This window comes from Mobula birostris, chromosome 4 (genome assembly GCF_030028105.1).
Source record: "Mobula birostris isolate sMobBir1 chromosome 4, sMobBir1.hap1, whole genome shotgun sequence".
Classification (NCBI taxonomy): domain Eukaryota; kingdom Metazoa; phylum Chordata; class Chondrichthyes; order Myliobatiformes; family Myliobatidae; genus Mobula; species Mobula birostris.
The window spans coordinates 123,620,921-123,643,448 of record NC_092373.1 but is presented as its reverse complement, the minus strand read 5'-3'; the positions used below and the strand labels follow the sequence as shown (position 1 = coordinate 123,643,448).

General features: G+C 40.5%; 1 protein-coding gene across 3 annotated transcripts in view; it reads left to right on the top strand.

The window, feature by feature from the left end:
- Positions 1-22,528, top strand: part of fstl5 (follistatin-like 5) — a 747,707-nt gene that overhangs the window by 601,040 nt on the left and 124,139 nt on the right. For all 3 annotated transcript variants that reach the window (XM_072254701.1, XM_072254700.1, XM_072254702.1), the window contains exon 10: positions 13,589-13,723. In XM_072254701.1, the coding sequence (XP_072110802.1) occupies positions 13,589-13,723 (135 nt within the window). The remainder of the gene's footprint in view (positions 1-13,588; positions 13,724-22,528) is intronic.

The window sequence follows — 22,528 nt, the reverse complement described above, 5'->3', positions numbered from 1 at the left end:
TTCAGTAATAAAATTCTTGATGCAATAATAACATCTAGAAATGGTAGGCATTAAGCAGACATATAAAACATACACAGAAAAGACTCAAAAAACACACACACAGAGGCTCTTGCTACTTACAAAACCACACTTTAAGACTGATCAAACTAAGGTACAGGAAATAGTATTTAAATACACAGACATTAATTGGGAACACGATCAATAACAGGAGAGTCCAGTTCTGAAAAATCCCTGAGGGAACTATGTCTGCCCCAGCTGACCAGCCTCGAGTCCTAACACTTTTCAACTTGTTCAGAATGTCAGATACACCAGCAAAAACACAAAAATGATGGGAGAAATAGCAGGCATTCAAGAGCAATGGAGTGAAAGATTTGGCATGATTAAAAAAGATGATAAAGCATTATACATCTTACGTTATGATACAGTGGTGTGCAGGACTTCCTCTGTAAAGCAGCATTATGAAACTGTTCATAAATGGCTTTGAAATAAAGTTAGCAAGAATAGAAGTAACACACTTCTTGAGAAAGCAACATCAAAATTTTCAGTCGACTATTCAGGTAGTTCCATCCTAGTTATTGCTAGTTTTGAGGCTTCAAAGATTATTGATTAACACGGCAAACTGCTCAGTGATGGGGAAAATGTTGAAAAATCATGGCTGAAGTGTGCTTCTTGGGTTTTTGACAGTTTTCCAGAAAGAGAACAATATATTAGCGCATTAAGGATTTGCCAGTGAAGAGAAATGCAGTAAAAGATAGATTCTGGAAACGAGCATAACAGAGCAACGAACAAACAATGTTAGTTCATGTAAATTTCTTTCAATTTGTCTTGATGAGAGCTCTGATGTGTGACAGACAAGAAGGGGAAAGTGGTTAAGAAATCAGTGCATAGTACCCCTGTGGCCATCTCCCTCAACAACAGGTGTATCACTATGGATACTGTTGTGGGGGTGGGGTGTGGGATTGACCCAACAGAGGGAAGTCACAGTGGTTGGGACTCTGGCATTGAGACTGCCTCTGTGTCTCAGAAGGGAAAAGAGGAGACGAGGCATGCTGCGGTGATAGGGGATTCGTTAGTTAGGAGCTGTGAGCGAGAAGAGATTCCCAGATGGTATATTGTCTCCTGAATTGAGTCCTCAGCATTCTTAAGTGAACAGCCAGAAGTTGTGGACCATGTAGGTACCAATAACATGGGTAGGATGAGTGAGGAGGTTCTGCATATAGAGTTCAGGGAGTTAGGTGCTAAGTTAAAGAGCGAGACCTCCAGGGTTGTGATCTCAGGATTGCTACCCGTGCCATGAGCGAGGCCAGAAATAGGAAGATTATACAGTTTGATACGTGGCTAAGGAGTTGGTGTAGGAGGGAGGACATAAGATTTTTGGATCATTAGACTTGCTTTGGGGAAAGTGGGACCTGTACAGAATGGACGGCTTGCACTCGAATTGGAGGGGGACTAATATCCTAGTGGGAAGACTTGTTAATGCTGCATGGTGGAGTCTAAACTAGAGTTGCAGAGGGATGGGAACCAGAGTGCCAGAGGAGTTAGTGGAGAGGTTGTGGAGGCAGATTATGAATATGCTTATGAAGACACGCAGTCCCCTTTTATTGTCATTTAGTAATGCATGCATTAAGAATGATAAAATGTTTTTCCAGAATGATATCACGAAAACACGTGACAAACCAACTTAAGAACTAACAAAAACCACATAATTATAACATATAGTTACAAAAGTGCAAAGCAATACTGTAATTTGATAAGAACAGACCATGGCACAGTAAAAGTCTAAAAAGTCTCTCGAAAGTCCCATCATCTCACGCAGACGGTAAACCACCGGCGCTGCCAACTTGCTGATGCATCATCCCGGAAGCATCCGACCACAGTCCGACTCCGAGTCCGTCCGAAAACTCTGAGCCTCCGACCACCTCTTCGACACCAAGCACCAAGCACCGTCTCTGCTGAGCATTTCGACCCTGGCCCCGGCAACGGGTGATACGCAGAGCCAAGTATTTGGGTCCTTCGTCTCCGGAGATTCTCGATCGCACAGTAGCAACGGCAGCAAAGCAGGCATTTCAGAAGTTACGCCAGATGTTCCTCTGCGATTCTCACGGCTGTCCCCATCAAATCCGGATTGTGCATGGCCCCCTAGTTACACATAATTGATATTCATTCGGAATAGCAGCGCGTGCTGCGTTGCGCTGCCATCTTCTCCTCCCTTGCTGTTGGTAAGACCTTAAGCAAAGTTAGGAATCAAAAGATTGAGCATAGTGTGATTAGTGTCCTGAGCTGCATATATCTCAATACAAGAAATATCGTAGGAAAGGCAGATGATGGTGATGAAAATGAGGTAGCTGGTTTACAAACAGAGGCAATGTGTAGTGAAGAGAGGCTGCTGATAGAGTGAAATTGCAGTCAACAAGATGAGTTGCAATGTAATAAGGCAGGCAAATTTGAAAGCATGTAAACAGGACTGAAGGTGTTGTATTTGAAGGCACGCAGTATACAGAATAGGTAGATGAACTTGTAGCACATTTGCAGACGCAGGTATGATGTTATAGGCATCACTGAATCATGGCTGAAAGAAGATTGCTGGGAACTTAATGTCCAATGATACACAATGATATCAAAAGGTTAGGCAGAAAGGGTGGTGTTGCTTTATTGGTAAAAAGTGAAATCAAATCAGTAGAAAGAGGTGACCTAGGTCAGAAGGTGATGAATAATTGTAGATGGAGGTAAGGAATGGCAAAGTTAAAAAGACCCTGATAGGAGATGTATACAGAATCCCAGACGGTAGTAAGGATGTAGTCTACAAATTACAAAAGGAGATGGAAAATGCATGCCAAAAGGGCAATATTACAATACTCATGGGGGATTTCAATATTCAGGTAGATTAGGAAAATCAAGTTGGTGCTGGATTCCAGGAGGGGGGATAACTAGAGTGTCTACAAGATGGATTTTTATAGCGGCTTGTGGTTGAGCCCACTAGGGGATCAGTTATTCTGGATTAGGCGTTGTGCAATGAACCAGCATTGATTGGAGAGTTTAAGGTAAAAGAACCCTCAGTGGAAAGTGATTATAATATGATTGAATTCACCTTGAAATTTGAAAAGGAGAAGCTAAAGTCAGATGTATCAGTATTACAGTGGAGTAAAGGGAATTACGGAAGCATGGGAGAGGAGTTGGCCAGGATTGATTGGAAAAGAACACTGGCAGGGATGACGGCCGAACAGAAATGGCTAGAATTTCTGGAAGCCATTTGGAAGGCACAGGATATATACATCACAAAGAGGAAGAAGTATTCCAAAGAAAAGGTAACATAACTGTGGCTAACAAGAGAAGTCAAAACCAGCATAAAAGCCAAAGAGAGGGTATATAATAGAGCAAAACTTAATGGAGAGTTATAGGATTAAGAAGCTTTTAAAAATCAGCAGAAGGAATCTAAAAATGTCATTAAGAAGATAAAGATGAAATACGAAAGGAAGCTAGCCAATAATATTAAAGAGGCCACCAAAAATTTCCTCAAATACATAAAGTCTAAAAAGGGAGGCTAAAGTGGATATCAGACCACTAGAAAACAATGCTGGAGAGGTAGTTATGGGGATGACGAAATAGCGGATGAACTGAATAAGTATTTTGCACCAGTTGTCATTGTGGCAGACACTAGCAGTATAGTAGTAGTTGTAGGTGTCAGGGTCATGAAGAGTGTGAAGTTACCATCACTGGAGAGAAGGTTCTTGGGAAACTGAAAGGTCGGAAGGTAGGTAAGTCACCTGGACCAGATAGTGTATACACCAGAGTTTTAAAAGAGGTGACTGAAGAGATCTTGGAGGCAATAGTAATGATCTGTCAAGAATTACTAGATTCTTGAATGGTTCTGGAAAACTGGAAAATTGCAAATGTCACTCTGCTCTTCAAGAAGGGAGAGAGGCAGAAGAAAATAAACTATAGGCCAATCACAAACAAGAGAAAGTCTGCAGATACAGGTTTCCCCTGCCGTTCGAAGGTACAGCGTTCCTATGAAATGGTTTGTAAGCCGGAATGTCGTAAAGCAAAGAAGCAATTACCATTTACTTATATGGGAAAAAATTTATGAACGTTCGCAGACCCAAAAATAACCTACCAAATCATGCCAAATAATACATAAAATCTAAAATAACAGTAACATATAGTAAAAGCAGGAATAATATGATAAATACACAGCCTATATAAAATAGAAATACTTCTCTACAATCATTGCCGTGCTGATCTCCGTAGTGAAAATCTCACGCAAACACTCTCGGCAGAAACACTCTCTCCAGTAACCTTTAAGCTATGAAGCTGCTAAATCATACCAAATAACGCATAAAAATACACAGCCGATATAAAGTAGAAATACTTCTCTACAATCGTTGCCGCGCTGTACTCCGTAGCGAAAATCTCACGCAAGCACTCTCAGCAGAAACACTCTCTCCAGTAACCTTTAAGCTATGAAGCTGCCAAATCATACCAAATAACGCATAAAAATACACAGCCAATATAAAGTAGAAATAATGTATGGACAGTGTAGTATCACTTACTGGAATTGGGAAGACAGCGCCAAGCACACTGATGATGGTGTGTTAGGCTGAGTCGTCGGAGGTTGGGGTGGTGCAGTGGCCCCCACCATCCAGGCTGCCGACCGATACATTGCCGCAAAGCATGCGGGGGTACAGCGGTAGCTGGGACGCACCCAGCACATCTTTAAGAAAAAAGCCGAAATAAACAAGCTAATTAATTCGGTGCCGCCCAGCAAGTAAATTTCGACCCAGATCAGAGGCGACACAATCAGCAATCGCCTCTGCTCTGGGACGACATTTACGTGCTGGGCGGCACCTAATTAATTAGCTTGTTTATTTCAGCTTCTTTCTTAAAGATGTGCTGGGTGCATCCCAGCTACCGCTTCAATATATTGGTCCGCAGGTTGGGGTGGTGGGACACTGGGGTGTCATCTGATCGTCGTGTCTGTTTCCATCAGGGCAGGCAGATCATCTTCTTCTATGTCTACCTGCCTCGATGTCGAAGGTCGAGGTTCATCATCTGCTGTGGCTGATGTGGAAGGCTTGAAAAATGACAGTATGCTTGATTGCTTAGCCTCGCACATTTTTCTGTCATCTCATGCAGTTGCTTCACATTCAGTTCCTGGACAACTTCACTTTCGGTCTGATCATTACTGCATTCGATTTCAATTGTTATCCTTTCCTCTTGCAATTGCATCAGCTCTTCATCTATCAGTTCTTGGTCATGGAATGCCAAAACCTCTTCAACATCATCTTCGTCAGCTTCCACAAGTCAAACTCACTTTGTCCTTACTTCGTTCACCACGATCAAAATGCTTAATTGTGTCTAGTTTTACACTAAGTGTAAAATCCTTACAATCTCCTTTAGGCTTTTCCGATACCTTAGAACTCATCTTGCCAACAACTGCTCCCAGACACGTGTTTAGGCAATGCTGGCTAGAATGCAGTTCTGGGGGAGGAGCAGCTGCTCGGGGCACGTGCTGCCTTTTCTCGTAACAGTGGTAACACCTTCTGTTAGCAAAAACAGGTAACTAATGTAGGTCTTTCGTAACAGTGAGGTTTCGTAAAGTGAACGTTCGAAAAGCGGGGGACATCTGTAATGGAAATTCAAGCAGCACACACAAAATGCTGGAGGAAATCAGCAGGCCAAGCAGCATCTATGGAAATGAGTATAGTCAACATTTGGGCAGAGACTATAGGCCAGTTAGTTTGAACTCAGTGATTAGGAAGATCCTGGAGTTGATCATCAAGGATGAGGTCTCAGGGTACTTGGAGGCACACGATAAAATAGGCAGTGGTCAGCATGAATTTCCCAAGGGAAATTCCTGGCTAACAAATCTGTTAGAATGCCTTGAAGTGTTATGTCATCAGCAAAAATGAATGTAGAATAGAGTCAAGTTTTATAAACAAACATAAACATTTATTAAACTCTGCTCAACACTAGTGAAAAGTAAACAAGTGACTAACTTAACCAGAAGTTAACTGCTATACGGCATTTAACAAACAGCCAAACTCTGGAACAGTTCTTAAAGTGGTAAATTCGAACATAGTCTTAAAGTGGTTATCTCAAACTCAAAAGTCCAAGTGATCTATACAGTCAGTAAGGAGAGACTTCCCTGAAAACTGATTTCTTTGAAGACATGACATTACTGCTGGTCCCAGCTGAGAAATGCCTTGTCCTAAGAATTCACGACGAAGGAAATAAAATGGCTTAAAGTAACTGACCTTTCTCCTGGAGGGTAAACAGTGCACAAACCTTCCTAATCTTGCAGGGGTTATCTCAGATGCAGGCCACTATTCCTGAACGAAGATTCAATAAGGTCGATCCTTTATAAAACCACCAAATGACACGAACTTTATTCAATCCTTCGGGTTCCCATACTTTAGTAAGGTCTTCACTCTCCAATACTAGACTTTAAAGGTAAATCAAAGGTGCAACAAACAAAAACTGGCAGTGATTGGCGAAACTGCTGGTGCAACGTGTTTGTACCTTACAATAGAAAGTAAAACTCCACTTCAAATCGAAACTGCGCCACGAGCTGAATACACAGCACAACAAAGTAATTAACGAATTATCTGATGAATTAACTGCGTGACCACAGGGGATTCCCCTTTATATACCTGTTGGGAATATGCCATCGCGTGACCTCACACCGGCAGGAGAATTACATCATCCCACCATCACAAGACCATTATATCATGCTCACAAGATACTCAATTACATCATGGTCATAAGACAGTCACAAGATACCCACGAGGTATGTAACAGAAGAAACAACAAGGAGGATAGACAAAGGGGAATTGGTTGATGCTCATACTTGGATTTTCAGAAGGTCTTTCACAAGGTGTCACTCATGAGACTGCTTAACAAGCTATACACCCATGATATTACAGGAAAGATTCTAGCATGGATAAAGGAGTGGTTGATTAGCAGGAAGCAAAGAGTGGAAATAAAGGGAACCTTATCTGGTTGGCTGCCAGTGACCAGTGGTGTTCCACAGGGGTTTGTGTTGGGACTGATTCTTTTTATGTTATATGTCAGTGATTTGGATAATGGAATTGATGGCCTTATTGCAAAGTTTGTAGATGATATGTTGATAGGTGGAGGGGCAGCTGGTTTTGAGGAAGTAAAAAGGCTACAGAAAGACTTAGACAGATTAGGAGAATGGGTAAAGAAATGGCAGCTGAAATACAGTGTCAGGAAGTGTAAGGTCATGCACTTTGGTAGAAGAAATTAATAGATGGACTATTTTCTAAATGGAGAGAAAATACAAAAAAAAACTGAAGCACAAAGGGACTTCGGAGTCCTTGTGCAGGATTCCCTAAATGTTAATTTGCAGGTTGAATCTGTGGTAAGGAAGGCAAATGCAATGTTGGCACTCATTTCAAGAGGACTAGAATATCAAAGAAAGCATTTAATTATGAGACTTTATGAAGCATAAGCTAAGACATCACTTGGAGTATTGTGAACAGTTTTGGGCCCCTTATCTTAAAAAGGATGTGCTGAAACTGAAGAGGGTTCAAAGAAGGTTTACGAAAATGATTCCAGGATTGAAGGGTGTTTGATGGCTTTGGGCCTGTGTTCACTAGCATTCAGAAGAATGAGAGGTGACCTCACCGAAACCTATCGAATGGCAAGAGGCTTTAATAGAGTGGATGCACAGAGGATGTTTCCTATGGTGAGAGTACCTGAGACCAGAGGACACAGTCTCAGAAGAGAAGGGTGTCCTTTTAGAACAAAGATGAGGAGGAAGTTCTTTAACCAGAGAGTGGTGAATCTTTGGAATTCTTTGCCACAGGCAGCTGTGGAGGCCAAGCCTTTATATATTTAAGGCAGAGGTTGATAGATTCTTGAATGGTGAGGGAATGAAGGGATACAGGGAGAAGGCAGGAGACTGGGGCTGAGAGGAAAATTGGATCAGCCATGATGAAGTGGTGGAGCAGACTCAATGGGCCAGGTGGCCTGATTCTGTTCCTACATCTTATTGTCTTATGGACTTATCATCAGCTAGGCTAACCATTATTGCTTGATCCTGTTGGGGTAATGAAATATGCAAAGAACTGGTTAATGCTACCTGAATATACCACCAGGGTTGAAATATGTAAGGAGGTAGTTAAACAATTTTCTGGTTGACACATTAACCCTTCAATATTAGTTTCCAAGTTAACCAAAGGTCCACCCAGCATAATAGGTAAAGAAACAGGTTTTATCAATCTGTTTGCAAAATAAGTTGGGTTTCCACCGATAATTTCATTATATGGCTTTATGTGCAAAAGCTGACCTTAGGAACTTGAAGAAGTGATGCAAATTGTAACCAAGGTAATTAAATTTAATTCTGGGCATGCTTTGGAAAAAAGACAATTTCAGAATTTACTGAATGAAGTGACTACATTGTGCACAGAACTATTTATGTACAACAGTGTTTGTTGGCTTAGTAGAGATTCCGTCCTTAAATGATTGAGTATTTAGATGAAACATGCCAGTTTTTGATGAATGAAAAAAATTGTCAAAAATTATTTGTCATTGTGTGGATTTGTAAATTAATGTTTTTTTGCAGATTCCTCTACACATTTAAATGACATAAATATCAAATCACAGGAATCTGGTAAAGCACTTGATGTTATGTTTGATAATAAAAAGGCCTTTGAAATAAAATATGGTTTAAATATGACACCAAAATGGTGTTTTTAAATATTTCCAAATCTAAAGAAACGCATAGATATTGAAATTTCCCAAAAGACAGACATTCAAAACCTTCCAAAGCAATTTTTAATCATCATTAGTTCAACTACTGAACAATTTCCTTAACAATTTACTATATTCCAAGCCATGTGAAAAACTTGCAACGTTTGTAAAGTATGCAGACAATGTAGCAGTAGATGAACTGAATCCGGAAATTTTGCTGTTGATTAATTTAGAGAATTTTGAAATACAATTGATTGATTTACAAAGCAGCTCAAATTTAGAGGAAATAATCTGTCAATTTAAAAGCTGAAATGGAAAATATTGAAAGAGGTTGGCTAGTGATTAAGTCAAAGCATAAAAATCCAGACAATGAGGTTGTGAAACTCTGGAATCAATTCCTGAAACTTTTAACTGTCTGAAAAATCTTGCAATGGTAATATTAATAGTATCTTCATTGGCATGATTTTTCTGAGGCATTTTCAGTGATGAACTTGGTCAAGTCTAATTATAGGAGTAAGCTTACTGATGAAACTACTGCTTTGTGTATTACAAGCCAGATATAAAATATTTGTCATCATTAGTGAAACAACAATAGTGTTAATGGAGTAATGTGTAATTACTTTCCTATTCTTGACCTTTTATCAATGTACACCAAAACTTCTAATTTCAAGTTCACACTTTATGTTATATATGAGGTACCATAGCAGTACCCTTTAGAAATTATTTTTTTTTCACTTGTCTTTTTAAAAGATTAATAATCATTTGAACAGGTTTTCTAAAATGCTTCATTTATTTTGCTCTATCTTCATTATATTCTTATCAATAGTGTTACAATGAATTCACATAAATAAGCAACAGTACTCATCCTTTTTCCTTAAAAAAGGGTTGTAATTATTGTTACTAATTTATTAATCAATAATAATCTCTGCTCAAAGTTACCATGGCATGTAAGAGAATTTTTAGAAGATTATCAGCAACTTGGGCATATGCTCCCAAAAGATTTTCGACTGCTGCCATAGAATGACAAGAGTAGCTGTTTAGACTGGATTTTTGAGATAGTTATTGCCTGATACTTTAGTTGTGTGGATGTATTTTTGCCAAATATCACTCCATGCCTGAATGTTGTCAACCTGTTGCTGAGAGCAGGCATGGGCTACTCCGTTTGTCGAAGAATTATGAATGAATTAAATAGCTTGCAAACATGAAAAAATATTCCACTTTTAACCTCACGATGGAAGGAAAGCCAAAGTTAAGGATGCTCCCCCCCGCCGCCACCACCAACTGCTGCCGTAATATCCTGGGGTAAGAATGAGTGATTATTGTCGGGAAACTGCAGTCATCTTCTTTTGTGTGAGGTATGACTCCAACCATTAGTGTGTTTTCACTGTGGTGTCCTTTAACCAGTTTCACCAAGAGTCCTTGATGCTGCACTCAATCAAATGTTACTTGGATGTCGAGGTCAGTAACTCCCAGCTCATCCACTGAATTCAGTACACCTATCCATGTTTTAAGCCGGCTGGTAGCGTAGTTGCTTCAGCGCTGGACTTCGGAGCGGAGGCTTCCGAATTCAAATCCAGCTGGTTCCCTTGCATGCTTTCCATCTGTGCTGGCTTAACCGTTGAACTAACAACTCGGCCTCATAAAAATCAGAAAGCCTGCTAAAAAAAAAAACGCCATCATGATAGCGTCCCGATGACACCACCCGGAGTTAAGGGCTTTCTTCTTCATCATCATCCATGTTTTGGACTTGTGTAATGAGGTCCAGAGTGGAATGATTCTGGTGAACACAAAACAGCTATCCAGGAACACTTCTTTTTTGGGTGGATGAATGCAGCTTGGTAGCAAATGCAATGACGTTTTCCATTATGTAGCTGATGACTGAAATTAGACTAATTTGCTGATTTAATTTGACCCAATTTTCTGGTCAAAATGTACCAAGGCAATTTCCTTTAGTAATTGAAAAGAGGAAATTAAAACAAAACTATGAATGCTGTGAATCTGAAATAAAAAATGAGAATGGTGAAAGTACTCAGCAGGTCAGGTAGAATTTGCAGAGAGAGAAAAACAGAATTAGGAATGCGGCATTCTTATGAAAGGTCAAGGATTAGAAATGTAAACTCCAGATTTATCCTAGAGAGGCTGCTAACCTACTGAGCTAACCTCCTGTACATCAGTGAGGCTCGACATCAATGGGGGACTGCTTTATCGACCATCTCCACACCATCTGCCACAAATGGGACTTCCTGGTGGTGAAACATTCTAATTTCCATTCCCATTCCCATTCTGACATGTCAATCCATGGCCTCCTCTTGTGCCAAGATGAGGCCTCTCTCAGGATGGAGGAACAACATCTTATATTCTGCCTGAGTAGCCTCCGACCTGATGGCATGAATATCGATTTCTCCTTCTAGTACACAAATTTCTTCCCTCGCCCCCTCCTCTAATCTCTACTCTGACCTTTCACTTCTCACCTGACTATTACTTCCCCCTGGGTCCCCACTTACTTCCTTTCCTTGTATGGTCCACTCTCTTATCAGATTCCTTCTTTTCCAACCCTTGACCTTTCCCACCCACCTGGTTTCACCAGCATCTTCTAGCTAGCCTCTTTCCTCTCCTTCCACCTTTTCATTCTGGTACTGTATCTTCCCTCTTCCTTATCGGTCCTGAAGAAGGGTGTTGGCCTGAAACATCAATGTTTTACTCTTTTCCATAGATGCTGCCTGACCTACTGAGTTCCTCCAGCATTTTGTGTGTGTAACCTAATGAGTATTTCCAGAGTGGTAAATGAAATAGTACAGAGAGAAATTTCTAATTCTGGAGAGTGGGTCTTCAATGCCACAGCTAAGATATTGTCTGATCTCATTACCTTTGCTATATCCAGTACTCTTGTTTCTTGATATCATACATAGTGAATCAGGTTAGCTGAAGGACCGCTTTCTGTAATGGTGGAGGAAGCCGAGATGGAGTATCTAATCTGCACTTATATCCAAACATAGTTATGAATTTTTGGCTTTTGCCTTTAGCATTGGTGATAGGTTCTGTCATCACTGATGAAGGGGAAATGCTTGGAGTCTCTTGCTTAAGAGAACATAGTCACTGAATGTGTCAAGACCATGGAACTTTGATTTTTTCCATTGGTAGTGTTTCAAAAGGCTCACAAGCTCAAGTTTTCCAACCCTGTCATCACTGAGTCAATGAGGAATTCTCCAGAACTTGTTTTTGCTCACACTCTTTTGCCTGGGCTGCTCGTTCCGTGGAGACCAAGTTCACCTTGACTCTGAGTTTCCTCACCAATTGATTGTCTCCATATCTCTGTGCTCTCTCCCAATTTTCAGCTCACCACACATTAATGGGATCACCCAGGTGCACCTCCATACACTTTGATCCAAATGATGACGAGGAGGCATCTGGGGCATTGGGATATTCCAGCTTCCCATGAGTGCAGGCAGCCATTGAATGCACATCTGCTCATAAGGACTATCATTAATAATACAGATATTTTCCTCAACAAATGCTTTCATGTTTAGGGCGACCAAGGAGGCAGGCATTTTCCACAGCCAGCATAGTCTGGAGGGATAGATCCTAAAAGGCAAGTGATGCCATCTGCTTTCCTGTTTACTAATTCTTATTCACAATGCAACAACAGCTCTGTGCTGCAGCATTGTAAACCATATAAACAGCATATGTGTAGTATAAAATACCAGTGATCTTCTCATGAATGTGATCCTGGAATGAGATTATCAAGGGAAAGTCCTAGCAGCGTGTAGGATATAGACATTATTGTATGGACTGTAAGTGATATTATAACCATATAACAATTACAGCATGGAAACAGGCCATCTCGGCCCTTCTAGTCCATGCTGAACTCTTACTCTCACCTAGTCCGACTGACCTGCACTCAGCCCATAACCCTCCATTCCTTTCCTGTTCATATAGCTGTCCAATTTAACAACATCAAACCTACCTCAACCACTTCTGCTGGAAGGAAATTTTGATAAGGAATTTTTTTTTTTATAAGGAGCTTTGCCGGAATGAAAGGGACCCGCCACACCCAATGAACCTTAACATCAACATAGCCCAAGCATGCAGCTGTGTCAATCCACATGATATTTCCTTACAGATTTTTTCAAATGAAGGGATTTTTGATTGAGATATTGAACTACAGTTCACCCTGATATATATTGTGAGGACATGAAACTTATTTCTTGGATAAGTGGGGTTTCTCATACCTGGAGTGAATTGCTGAAGCCAGCTTTGCCAGTTTCTTCTACAAATGAACATACAGGGTCTCCATTTTCCCCTGCAGTACAGAGCCTCTCTCCTTCCTTCCACTTCACTATTAAGGTCTTCATGTCCCTTTCAGTGATGGTAGGTTTTCTCTCTTACCTCTTCTGTAACTTCTGCTTTCTCACTGGCAACCCTAATGTAGCTTGTTGTTGAATGAATGCATGTGTGGGGAGGGTACCTTCAAGGCAGGGGTTCCCAACCTGGGGTCCATGGACCCCTTGGTTAATGGTCAGGCACTGTGGCAAAAAATTAGGTTGGGAACCCCTGCTGACACCCTTCTCTGCTTGGTACATAGGAAATTGTCAAAAGCTGCATTCAGATAAGTTTGATTCCATTAGGAACTGTGTAAGTCCTGTTTTGCAGCAGGTTTCTGAGTGTTAGTTTCTAGTGTATTTTGAATCTGTTTCCAGTGTATTTTGGCTATTTTCATCATTGTTTGAAAGGGCATTAGTCTTTTATGCAGTGCAGTTTTAAAATGTCTAAGTAATGAAATATCAAATATCTAAATAGCATCCTTTAATATGATTGCCTGTACAGTAATGGAAATATGAAAATAAATGGAGTGACGTGTGATTTTCATTTGTAGCAAATGGAAGTGGAGTGCACATTAGCAATGTGCGCTATGAAGATACTGGAGCTTATACTTGCATTGCCAAGAATGATGCAGGAGTGGATGAAGACATCTCATCTCTTTTTGTGGAAGACTCAGCCAGAAAGACACGTATGTTAAATCTCTGACAGCATTCCTGTCATTTCTATAATCAGCATGAATTTTGTATGTTTCCAAGACTGTGAACGGATTCTGCTGTACTGTACATGATGTTCTTGTACAAACTGAAGTGCAAAAAAATCTAACCCATATCCTGCAATATTTATACTATGAAGTTAGTTTATTACTGGTAAGATTTATCACGTGTTCATACAATGTTCCAATGAGTAAGTAAAGCTCATCAAATATTTGCTACTAAGGTATGTTAAGAGAATGCTGATTGGAGAAATAAATAATTAGGATTGATTTCCAAATGTACTTTCATTTACTCAAAGTATACCAGAAAACAGAAGCAACGCTCAATTTAAGAAACATTGCTTACTAAAATGTGATAAAGAAGAAACATTTTACATTTGGAATGATTACTACATTTTCAAAAAGTTTATTAAATAAAGGTTTGATAATTGAATATTTTCTAATCAAGGTCCATCTGTACATTAAGTGGACACAATATTTCAAGAGAATTATTTTATTACATCAAGAGGATTGAATAGTGAAACTTGTGCAGAAGCACCACAAGCATCTCATTTTAAGGATAAAGAATAATGATTTCAAGGAACTAAGTGGCCAATTGGTTTAAAAAGCTTCTTTGAGACAGTCATCATTACACTTAGTTCAATTCTCAGAATTCCCAATAAAAGGGAATTAAAATGTACAGAACTATAATAGCCTGGAATCAAACCCAAATCCACTGTTTCATTGTAAATAGATGAAGATATTTCTTTGTGAAAGTTTCACTCAGAAAGACATGAATATTAATTCTTTGTAAACAACAGGAATTCTGCAGATGCTGGAAATTCAAGCAACACACATCAAAGTTGCTGGTGAACGCAGCAGGCCAGGCAGCATCTCTAGGAGGAGGTACAGTCAACGTTTCAGGCCGAGACCCTTCGTCAGGCTCCTGATGAAGGGTCTCGGCCTGAAACGTCGACTGTACCTCCTCCTAGAGATGCTGCCTGGCCTGCTGCATTCACCAGCAACTTTGATGTGTGTTGCATTAATTCTTTGTGGTCATTTTTATCAGTGTTACTTATCAGAATGAACTCTGTGCTTCCAAGAAAATGAATAGATGACGAAGTGCCTCTAAAGTTATGAGCAGCCACTGTACCACCATTGTTAACCCTTTACCGACCCAATGAGTCTCCAAATGCTTCAGTACCAAGATCATATGTAGGTGCTGCTAAGTAGACCACACTTGTTCACCTAAGGTAGGGGTTCCCAACCTCTTTTATGCCATGGACCAATAACATTTAGCAAGTGGTCTGTAGACCACAGGTTGGGAACCTCTAACCCCTCATGTATGTTCTTAATGTAATGCCTTGGTTAAGGTCTCTACTGCTATGCTGTGAAGTATTTTTATTTTAGCAGTTTTCTGCAAAACAGTGTGTCCTGCTAGTAAGAGTGTTTTGGCTTTGACTAAAGATAAGGAGCCATGTTGTCCAACTTAGGAACTTTGCGTCAGCCAATTCGGGTTGTCTTGGTACATCCGGTAAATTTCAGCCCAGTGGAATGACAAGGAACACTTGAGAGGGCTGAGTGAAGGGCAGTTGTCTGGTTTGGGGTCTTTGGCAGGAGCTACGGAATGGGGCACAAGTGAAGATGCAGATTGCCGCTCGAAGGAGGGACCCTGTTGTAAAATGTGCTTTATGTAGATGAATGGTTCTAAGGAGGTAGTGCCAATACTCCTGAATTGATGTCTTTAACACAGAATGTGGGTTCAGTGCATGAGTAAAGCAATATACCCGAATATTCCAGAAACGAGTTCCAATGCTTATGTGTGCATTGGACTCATTTAACTGTTATGGGCCCTTTTATCTTGCTTTTCTGTTAACTGTTTGATAAAGTTGAAAAATTGGTAAATATCCTTTCATTATAGTTTTATGCTGGTGTACGTTCTGTCATTTCTTGGTGACTGATAATTATGTGTGAGCATTATTTACACAGTATTCATGACAATCAATGTTCCTTTATTGGAAAATCCTGACTTTCCAGCTTCATTGAACCTCATATCATACCAACCCTAGATGTATATAGTTTATGAAAGGTGGCCTCCTCACTGCTGAGTCACGTGGCTGTTAGCAGAGTTAGTTAAAGAACCAAGATTGTAAACAAGCCTCAGTGAGAGGGTTGCATTAGTTCTTACCCCCAACCCAGGGAATAGTTCTTATTCACCCCTCGTGTATGTTCTTTGTTTTACTTTTAGAGAGACGTGCAAGCATCATGGTGGTGTAATGACATATGCCATGCACGTATGTTTACGTATGACCCATAATGAATTATTTAAACAACAAAGAATGTTTAATCAAACAATATATTTACAATATTACTTAAATATTACTGAAATATTAAAAACATAATGCTCCTCTCTGCTTAGCTATAAACGCTAGCTCAATATAAAATCCATCTTTACTTGTATACATATATATATATATATACACACACACACTTTTTTTGTGTGTTCATCCATCGTCGACGTCGATGAGGACCTCGACACCATTATGACAGTGCCGAGACTAGAGCATGATTTGGATTTAATTGAGGGAGAGTTGCGCAGCATCAGCCTCACTCTTTCTTCCCAATTCCCATCTGGATCCAGTGGCAAGACAGAGTTGAGAGGGCTGGAGATAGAAACATAGAAACATAGAAATGGGACTAGGTGCAGTGGATGACCAGGACGTCTTCTGTGTCTTGTACTGCTCTATACGTTCCACGACGCTTGCAGAGACCACCTTCTTGACTGTTGGACCTTCCATTGGTCTCGTCCGCTCAATCCGCCGGAATCTGTCTTCACGTGCATGCAAGCAAACACACACACACACACACACTATACTAATGTAATCTATATTTTAAAAATCTGCTATATAGACATACACAGTTGCGGAAGATATCTTTCTCTTGTGAGATAACATCTTTCCTGACAAGGGGGAAGGAGGTCACTCTGCTTGGCAGGCAAGATGTGGCTATGAAACAATCTCAGGTTCTAGGACATTCTCTATGGTGCTTGTAGGAGTTGACTCTGGGACTGCAGGGAACAGTTCTGACAGCTCTGGACACCTTCCTTCTCTGACAATTGACTCTGCGCCTCACCAATGATCAATGCATCATCTCCAGATGATATCAGATGCAATCTCTGCTGTGTAGGAGAGTGTCCTTAATCTTTCCGATTACCAATTTTTGATCATCTCTGTAGTCCCTTGCCAGGAGTGAAACATCAAATTTCATTGTTTGAGGGGTTCTCAATATGTCTCAGTTCTTTGTCCTATATACTCCTTCTGAGACTGGGTTTGAGGAGATCCAAGCATGGGCGTAAGGGATGGCCCAGGAACAGTACAGTGGGTGAGTTGTTGGTTGAGGAGTGCGCTGCATTATGATATGTGAGGAAGAAATTGGCGAGGTTCTGATTCAGTGTCGGTGTAAAGTGTTCTGTGGACATTGCTCGCAGTGCTTTCCTTAAACTCTGGACAAACCTTTCTGCCAAGACATTTGTAGCTGATTGGTACAGTGGAGATGTAATTTGTCATATTCAATTCATTTTCAGGAATTACTGAAGCTATTCCACCACAAACTGGTGTATTGTCACTGACTGAATGCTCTGGAACCCCAGTCCTTGCAAAGAGGCTGTAGTGGAGTCTATTGGGAAATCTCCTGGCCACATTGTAGCTGCATCCACTACTACTAAGAAATTTCTGCCCATGAATAGCAAAATCCACATTAATCCTCTGCCAGGGCAATCCAGGCCATTATCAGGGATGGAGACACGTTACTCTTGGCATCTTCTGGACACGTTGGCATCCCAAACAGAACATGGCAAGTTGCTTGATCTGCTGATCAATCCAGGCCACCAGACAAAACTTCAAGCCAAAGCTTTCATTTTAACCACACCTGGCAGGTAGTTCCTCCAATATTTTAGCTCTCAGCTTTTGCCTGATGCCGGCTCCCTAGGCCTGAGTCGATGTAGTAATTGGATAGTAAAGCAACTCTCATTCCCCAAATAAGGCGACCTCTATCAAAGTCAAATCAATCCAGTGCTGGTTAAAATAGGGGAACAGGAATTTCCATTGCACATTCCAGCCATTTTGGATGGCCATGTAGACATGAGACAGAATGGGATGTTTCCTGGTTTTCCTCTGGATCATCTCTGCCATAATAGGGAGATTTTGGATTTCCATTGGGGAGAATACGTCCAGAGGTGTGTTCTCTTTTGTAACTTTTTTCAGTTATTTCCTTCTCCAAGGATGAACAGGAAAATTAATCAACATTTTCATAATTAGTAGTCCTCTTGAATTTGAACTTGTAATTGTTTCCTCTAAGAAACAGAGCCCGTCTATACATTCATTTGGCTGGTGTTAAAGGAACACCCCTCTGTGGATTGAAAATGGACACTAGTGGTTGATGATCAGTAACAAAGGTAAATTCTCTCCCATTCAAGTACTGGTTAAAATGTTTTACACCCCAAAGCAGACTCAAAGCCTTTCTGTCAAGCCGTGCGTAAATTTTCTCTGCAATAATAAGTGAACATGTGCAAAGGGTATGGGGAGTTCACTTCCATCACTCATAACGTATGATATGACGGCACCTATACCATAATGAATTCAAGGGGTAGGACAGGATAGCCAGGTTTGACAGGAACCTGTTATAGTAGCTGACAGATCCCGAAAAAGGACAGCAATTGAGACATGTCCTTTGTCCTTGGGGTATCCACCACCACTTGAATTTTCTCAGCACACTTGTGTAATCCTTGTGCAACAGTAGAATCAACACAGTCACTGATGCTTGGTTTAAAGAATTCACATTTGTTGCATCATGCTCTAAGTCAATAATCTTCTGATATTTTTAGCACTGTCCTGAGATTTTGGAGATGTTCCTTGTCATCCTCACCAGTAACAATGATGTTATCCAGGTAACACTGAGTGCTTGGACGGTCTTGCAGTACCTTGTCCATAGCTTTACACCAGAGTGCAGATGCAGATAATGCTACAGAAATAAGCCTATTATAATGATAAAACCCTTTGTGAGTGTTCATGGTCAGAAACACTTTGGACTCTTCTTCCATCTCTATCTGTAGGTTGTTCTCAGCTAAGCCCACTCTGCTGAATTGCTTTTCTCCAGAAAGGTTTGCAAAGACATCCTCAATCCTGGGCAGATGGTATTGAACCACTTTCAGTACTGGGTTGATGGTGTGCTGAATAACACTGAAGGTCCTGACCAACTCGTTCTTCTTGACTACTGGGACCACCAGTGTTGCCCATGGGTTTTAATCAGTCTTTGAAAGAATTCCTTCAGCCTCCATGCAATCTAGCTCACTGGCTACTTTTTCACAGACCAAATGGGCTTCGTAAAACTTGGTTATGGCATTTTCATTTTAACACTATTTCCACTTGATATTTTTGAGTTTTCTAATTCTATCCTAGAAGATTATTGTGGCATCATCCAGTACCTTTTAAATTTTGCTTTCAGTTGCCTCTATTGCAGGGAACGTGACATGCAAATAGTGGATGGATTTCCAATTAAGTTGTAGTTTTCTCAGTCAATCATATCACCACAATGCTGGCCCTCCTGTTTTTACCATATACAAGCCTAATGTGGCTTGTTCATTGTTGTATTTCACTGTTACAAATGCCATTATCTCTTTTCCAGGATCAGTCCTTCATTGGATATCTGTAGGCTTCAGTTCAGTATCTTTGAAATGCTGTTCAAACTTATTTTGTGGAATGACTGAAATAGCTGAGCCAGTATCGAATTTCATTTCAAATAATTTGCCATTCACTTCTGGTGTAAGCCAAATTGCTTGTCTAATGTTAGTTCTGTGTCACTCTCATCATTAACAGATTTTTCATCAACAGCATACAAATTAATGCTCTTTTTGAATCTGCAACTTGACTTTTTACCTTTTTCTCTTCCCCGTGCAGTCCATTTATTTTTGTCTGCCCACAGTCCTGAAGAAAGGTGACATCACAACATCAACTGTTTGTTCATTTCAATGGATGCTGCCTGGCCTGCTGAGTTTCTCCACAGTTTTGTATATGTTGCTTAGTATTTCCAGCATCTGCAGAATTCCTTTTTAAATATTCTATTTTAACATAGAAACATAGAAAATAGGTGCAGGAGTAGGCCATTCGGCCCTTCGAGCCTGCACCGCCATTTATTATGATCATGGCTGATCATCCAACTCAGAACCCTGCCCCAGCCTTCCCTCCATACCCCCTGATCCCCATAGCCACAAGGGCCATATCTAACTCCCTCTTAAATATAGCCAATGAACTGGCCTCAACTGTTTCCTGTGGCAGAGAATTCCACAGATTCACCACTCTCTGTGTGAAGAAGTTTTTCCTAATCTCGGTCCTAAAAGGCTTCCCCTTTATCCTCAAACTGTGACCCCTTGTTCTGGACTTCCCCAACATCGGGAACAATCTTCCTGCATCTAGCCTGTCCAATCCCTTTAGGATTTTATACGTTTCAATCAGATCCCTCCTCAGTCTTCTAAATTCCAATGAGTACAAGCCCTGTTCATCCAGTCTTTCTTCTTATGAAAGTCCTGCCATCCCAGGAATCAATCTGGTGAACCTTCTTTGTACTCCCTCTATGGCAAGGATGTCTTTCCTCAGATTAGGGGACCAAAACTGCACACAATACTCCAGGTGTGGTCTCACCAAGGCCTTGTACAACTGCAGTAGTACCTCCCTGCTCCTGTACTCGAATCCTCTCGCTATAAATGCCAGCATACCATTCACCTTTTTCACCGCCTGCTGTACCTGCATGCCCACTTTCAATGACTGGTGTATAATGATACTCAGGTCTCGTTGCACCTCCCATTTTCCTAATAGGCCACCATTCAGATAATAATGTTTTCCTATTTTTGCCACCAAAGTGGATAACTTCACATTTATGCACATTAAATTGCATCTGCCATGAATTTGCCCACTCACCCAACCTATCCAAGTCACTCTGCATCCTCTTAGCATGTAATTTTGTTACATTTTTTGCAAGTTTCGCCTTTATAGCTGTATTGCTCTGGTGTATGTGAGCCCCAGCCACAACAGTAACACAATTTGTTCAGCCAGGCTGATTTATGTTCAGTCATTAAAATTTTGCTCATGCTCACCTTCATTCCCGACTGCAAGTCAAATGTGTCTCTGACTAGTTTCCATTGATAAGCTATTTCAAATGCTCTTCTAAATGCTTCAGCAAGGAGCCATTTTTGAATGTTTTCTTGTAAGATTCTAGAAACTAAACAGTCTTTCAGTGCTTCATTAAATCTGTCATGGACCTGAAAATGCTCAAAAACTACTTCAATTCAGCTATATGCAGTGAAATGTATCTTCCTTTTGATTCTACCTCTAAAATCAAAAGCTTTCAGCAGTCATCAATGGTTTCAGTTCTAAGTGTTCCTGCATGACTTTCATGATATCAACAAAGCTCATTTTGGTGTGTTTTGTTGGACCAGTTAAACTCCTAAGCAAACTGTATGCTTTTCAATGGAATGCTTTCAGCAAGACTGATTTTTGTTTCTCATTGGCTACTCAATTTGTTTTAAAAAGATCTGTTCAATTTCTTCTGAATACAAAATCCAGTTATCCCTTGTGCAATCAATCACAACCATTTCTATGTTTCTTTTAATTTATGATTATCACCCAGTACTCTCAGTTTATAAATCTGTGCATTTGTCCATTTTCTGCCTGCGTTAAAGTCAAACATCTCCGACTGCTCCCAAAGAAGCACTTGCTGCACCATGTTTTTTCTTGACAGTTTCTCACTGCGCTTTTCTTTAGCTTGAAAGTCTCGCTGTACTTCAACAAGTCTATAGTCATCTGGGATTCATTTAAAACTCCGCCATCATCACTGTTATATTTTGTAACTCCAAAACAGAAAGAACTAACAAAAAGAAAAACATGGAGCTGGGATAACTCATATACATTCTTAGCTTTACTTTAATTGAGGCAAGAGTACATGACTTGGCTTTGTGATTACATATGTCATGCATGTACCTTTACATATAACCCATTATAAATTATTTAAACAACAAAGATTGCTTGATCAAATAATATATTTGCAATATTACTCAAATATTATTAACAAATATTAAATACACTACAGAGGAAGGCAGTGAAGGGGAGAAGTTGGGAAGAGGGTAGGTGAGAGAGGCAATTGAGAAAGGTAGAGGAAGGGTGGAGACAGAGGGGTGATGCAGAGGGATGGGAAGGAAGTGTGTGGGAAGGAGAGGGCAAGTGCTAGAGTGAGAATAGGGCTAAATAGAAGAGAAACAGGAGATGGGAGGAAAGAGAGGAGTAAGTAGAAGTGGACTGGAAGAGGAAAAACATCCGAGAAAGAGGGAGGGAGGGATGGAGGGAGCTTTCATGTTGTGGAACAAGGTTGGTGGGAAAGAGAGGTTGAAATAGAGGGGTTGGAGTGAGGAAGGGAAGTGGGAGTGAGAGAAGGAAATGGAGAATAAGTAATTATTGGGCAAGGGAGAGAAATGAGGGTAGGAACAAGGAGGGTCTTGCAACAATGGTGTAAGAGATGATTGCGGTGACGTTACACTGATGTTGCTTAGATTACACTGTAATATATTAACTGTATTTGTGAAGGAAGCAAATGAAACTAATTTCTACAAACCTCTGTTCATCAACTATTCAAAATTCAGTATTTATTTTCCCATTATTTTGCATTATTCATGTATTTCAGAATTTACTAGGGGTTGGAAGCAATCTATGCAGGGTTGAATACTCTTGTGTGCATGTTGGGCATAAAATGCGTTGG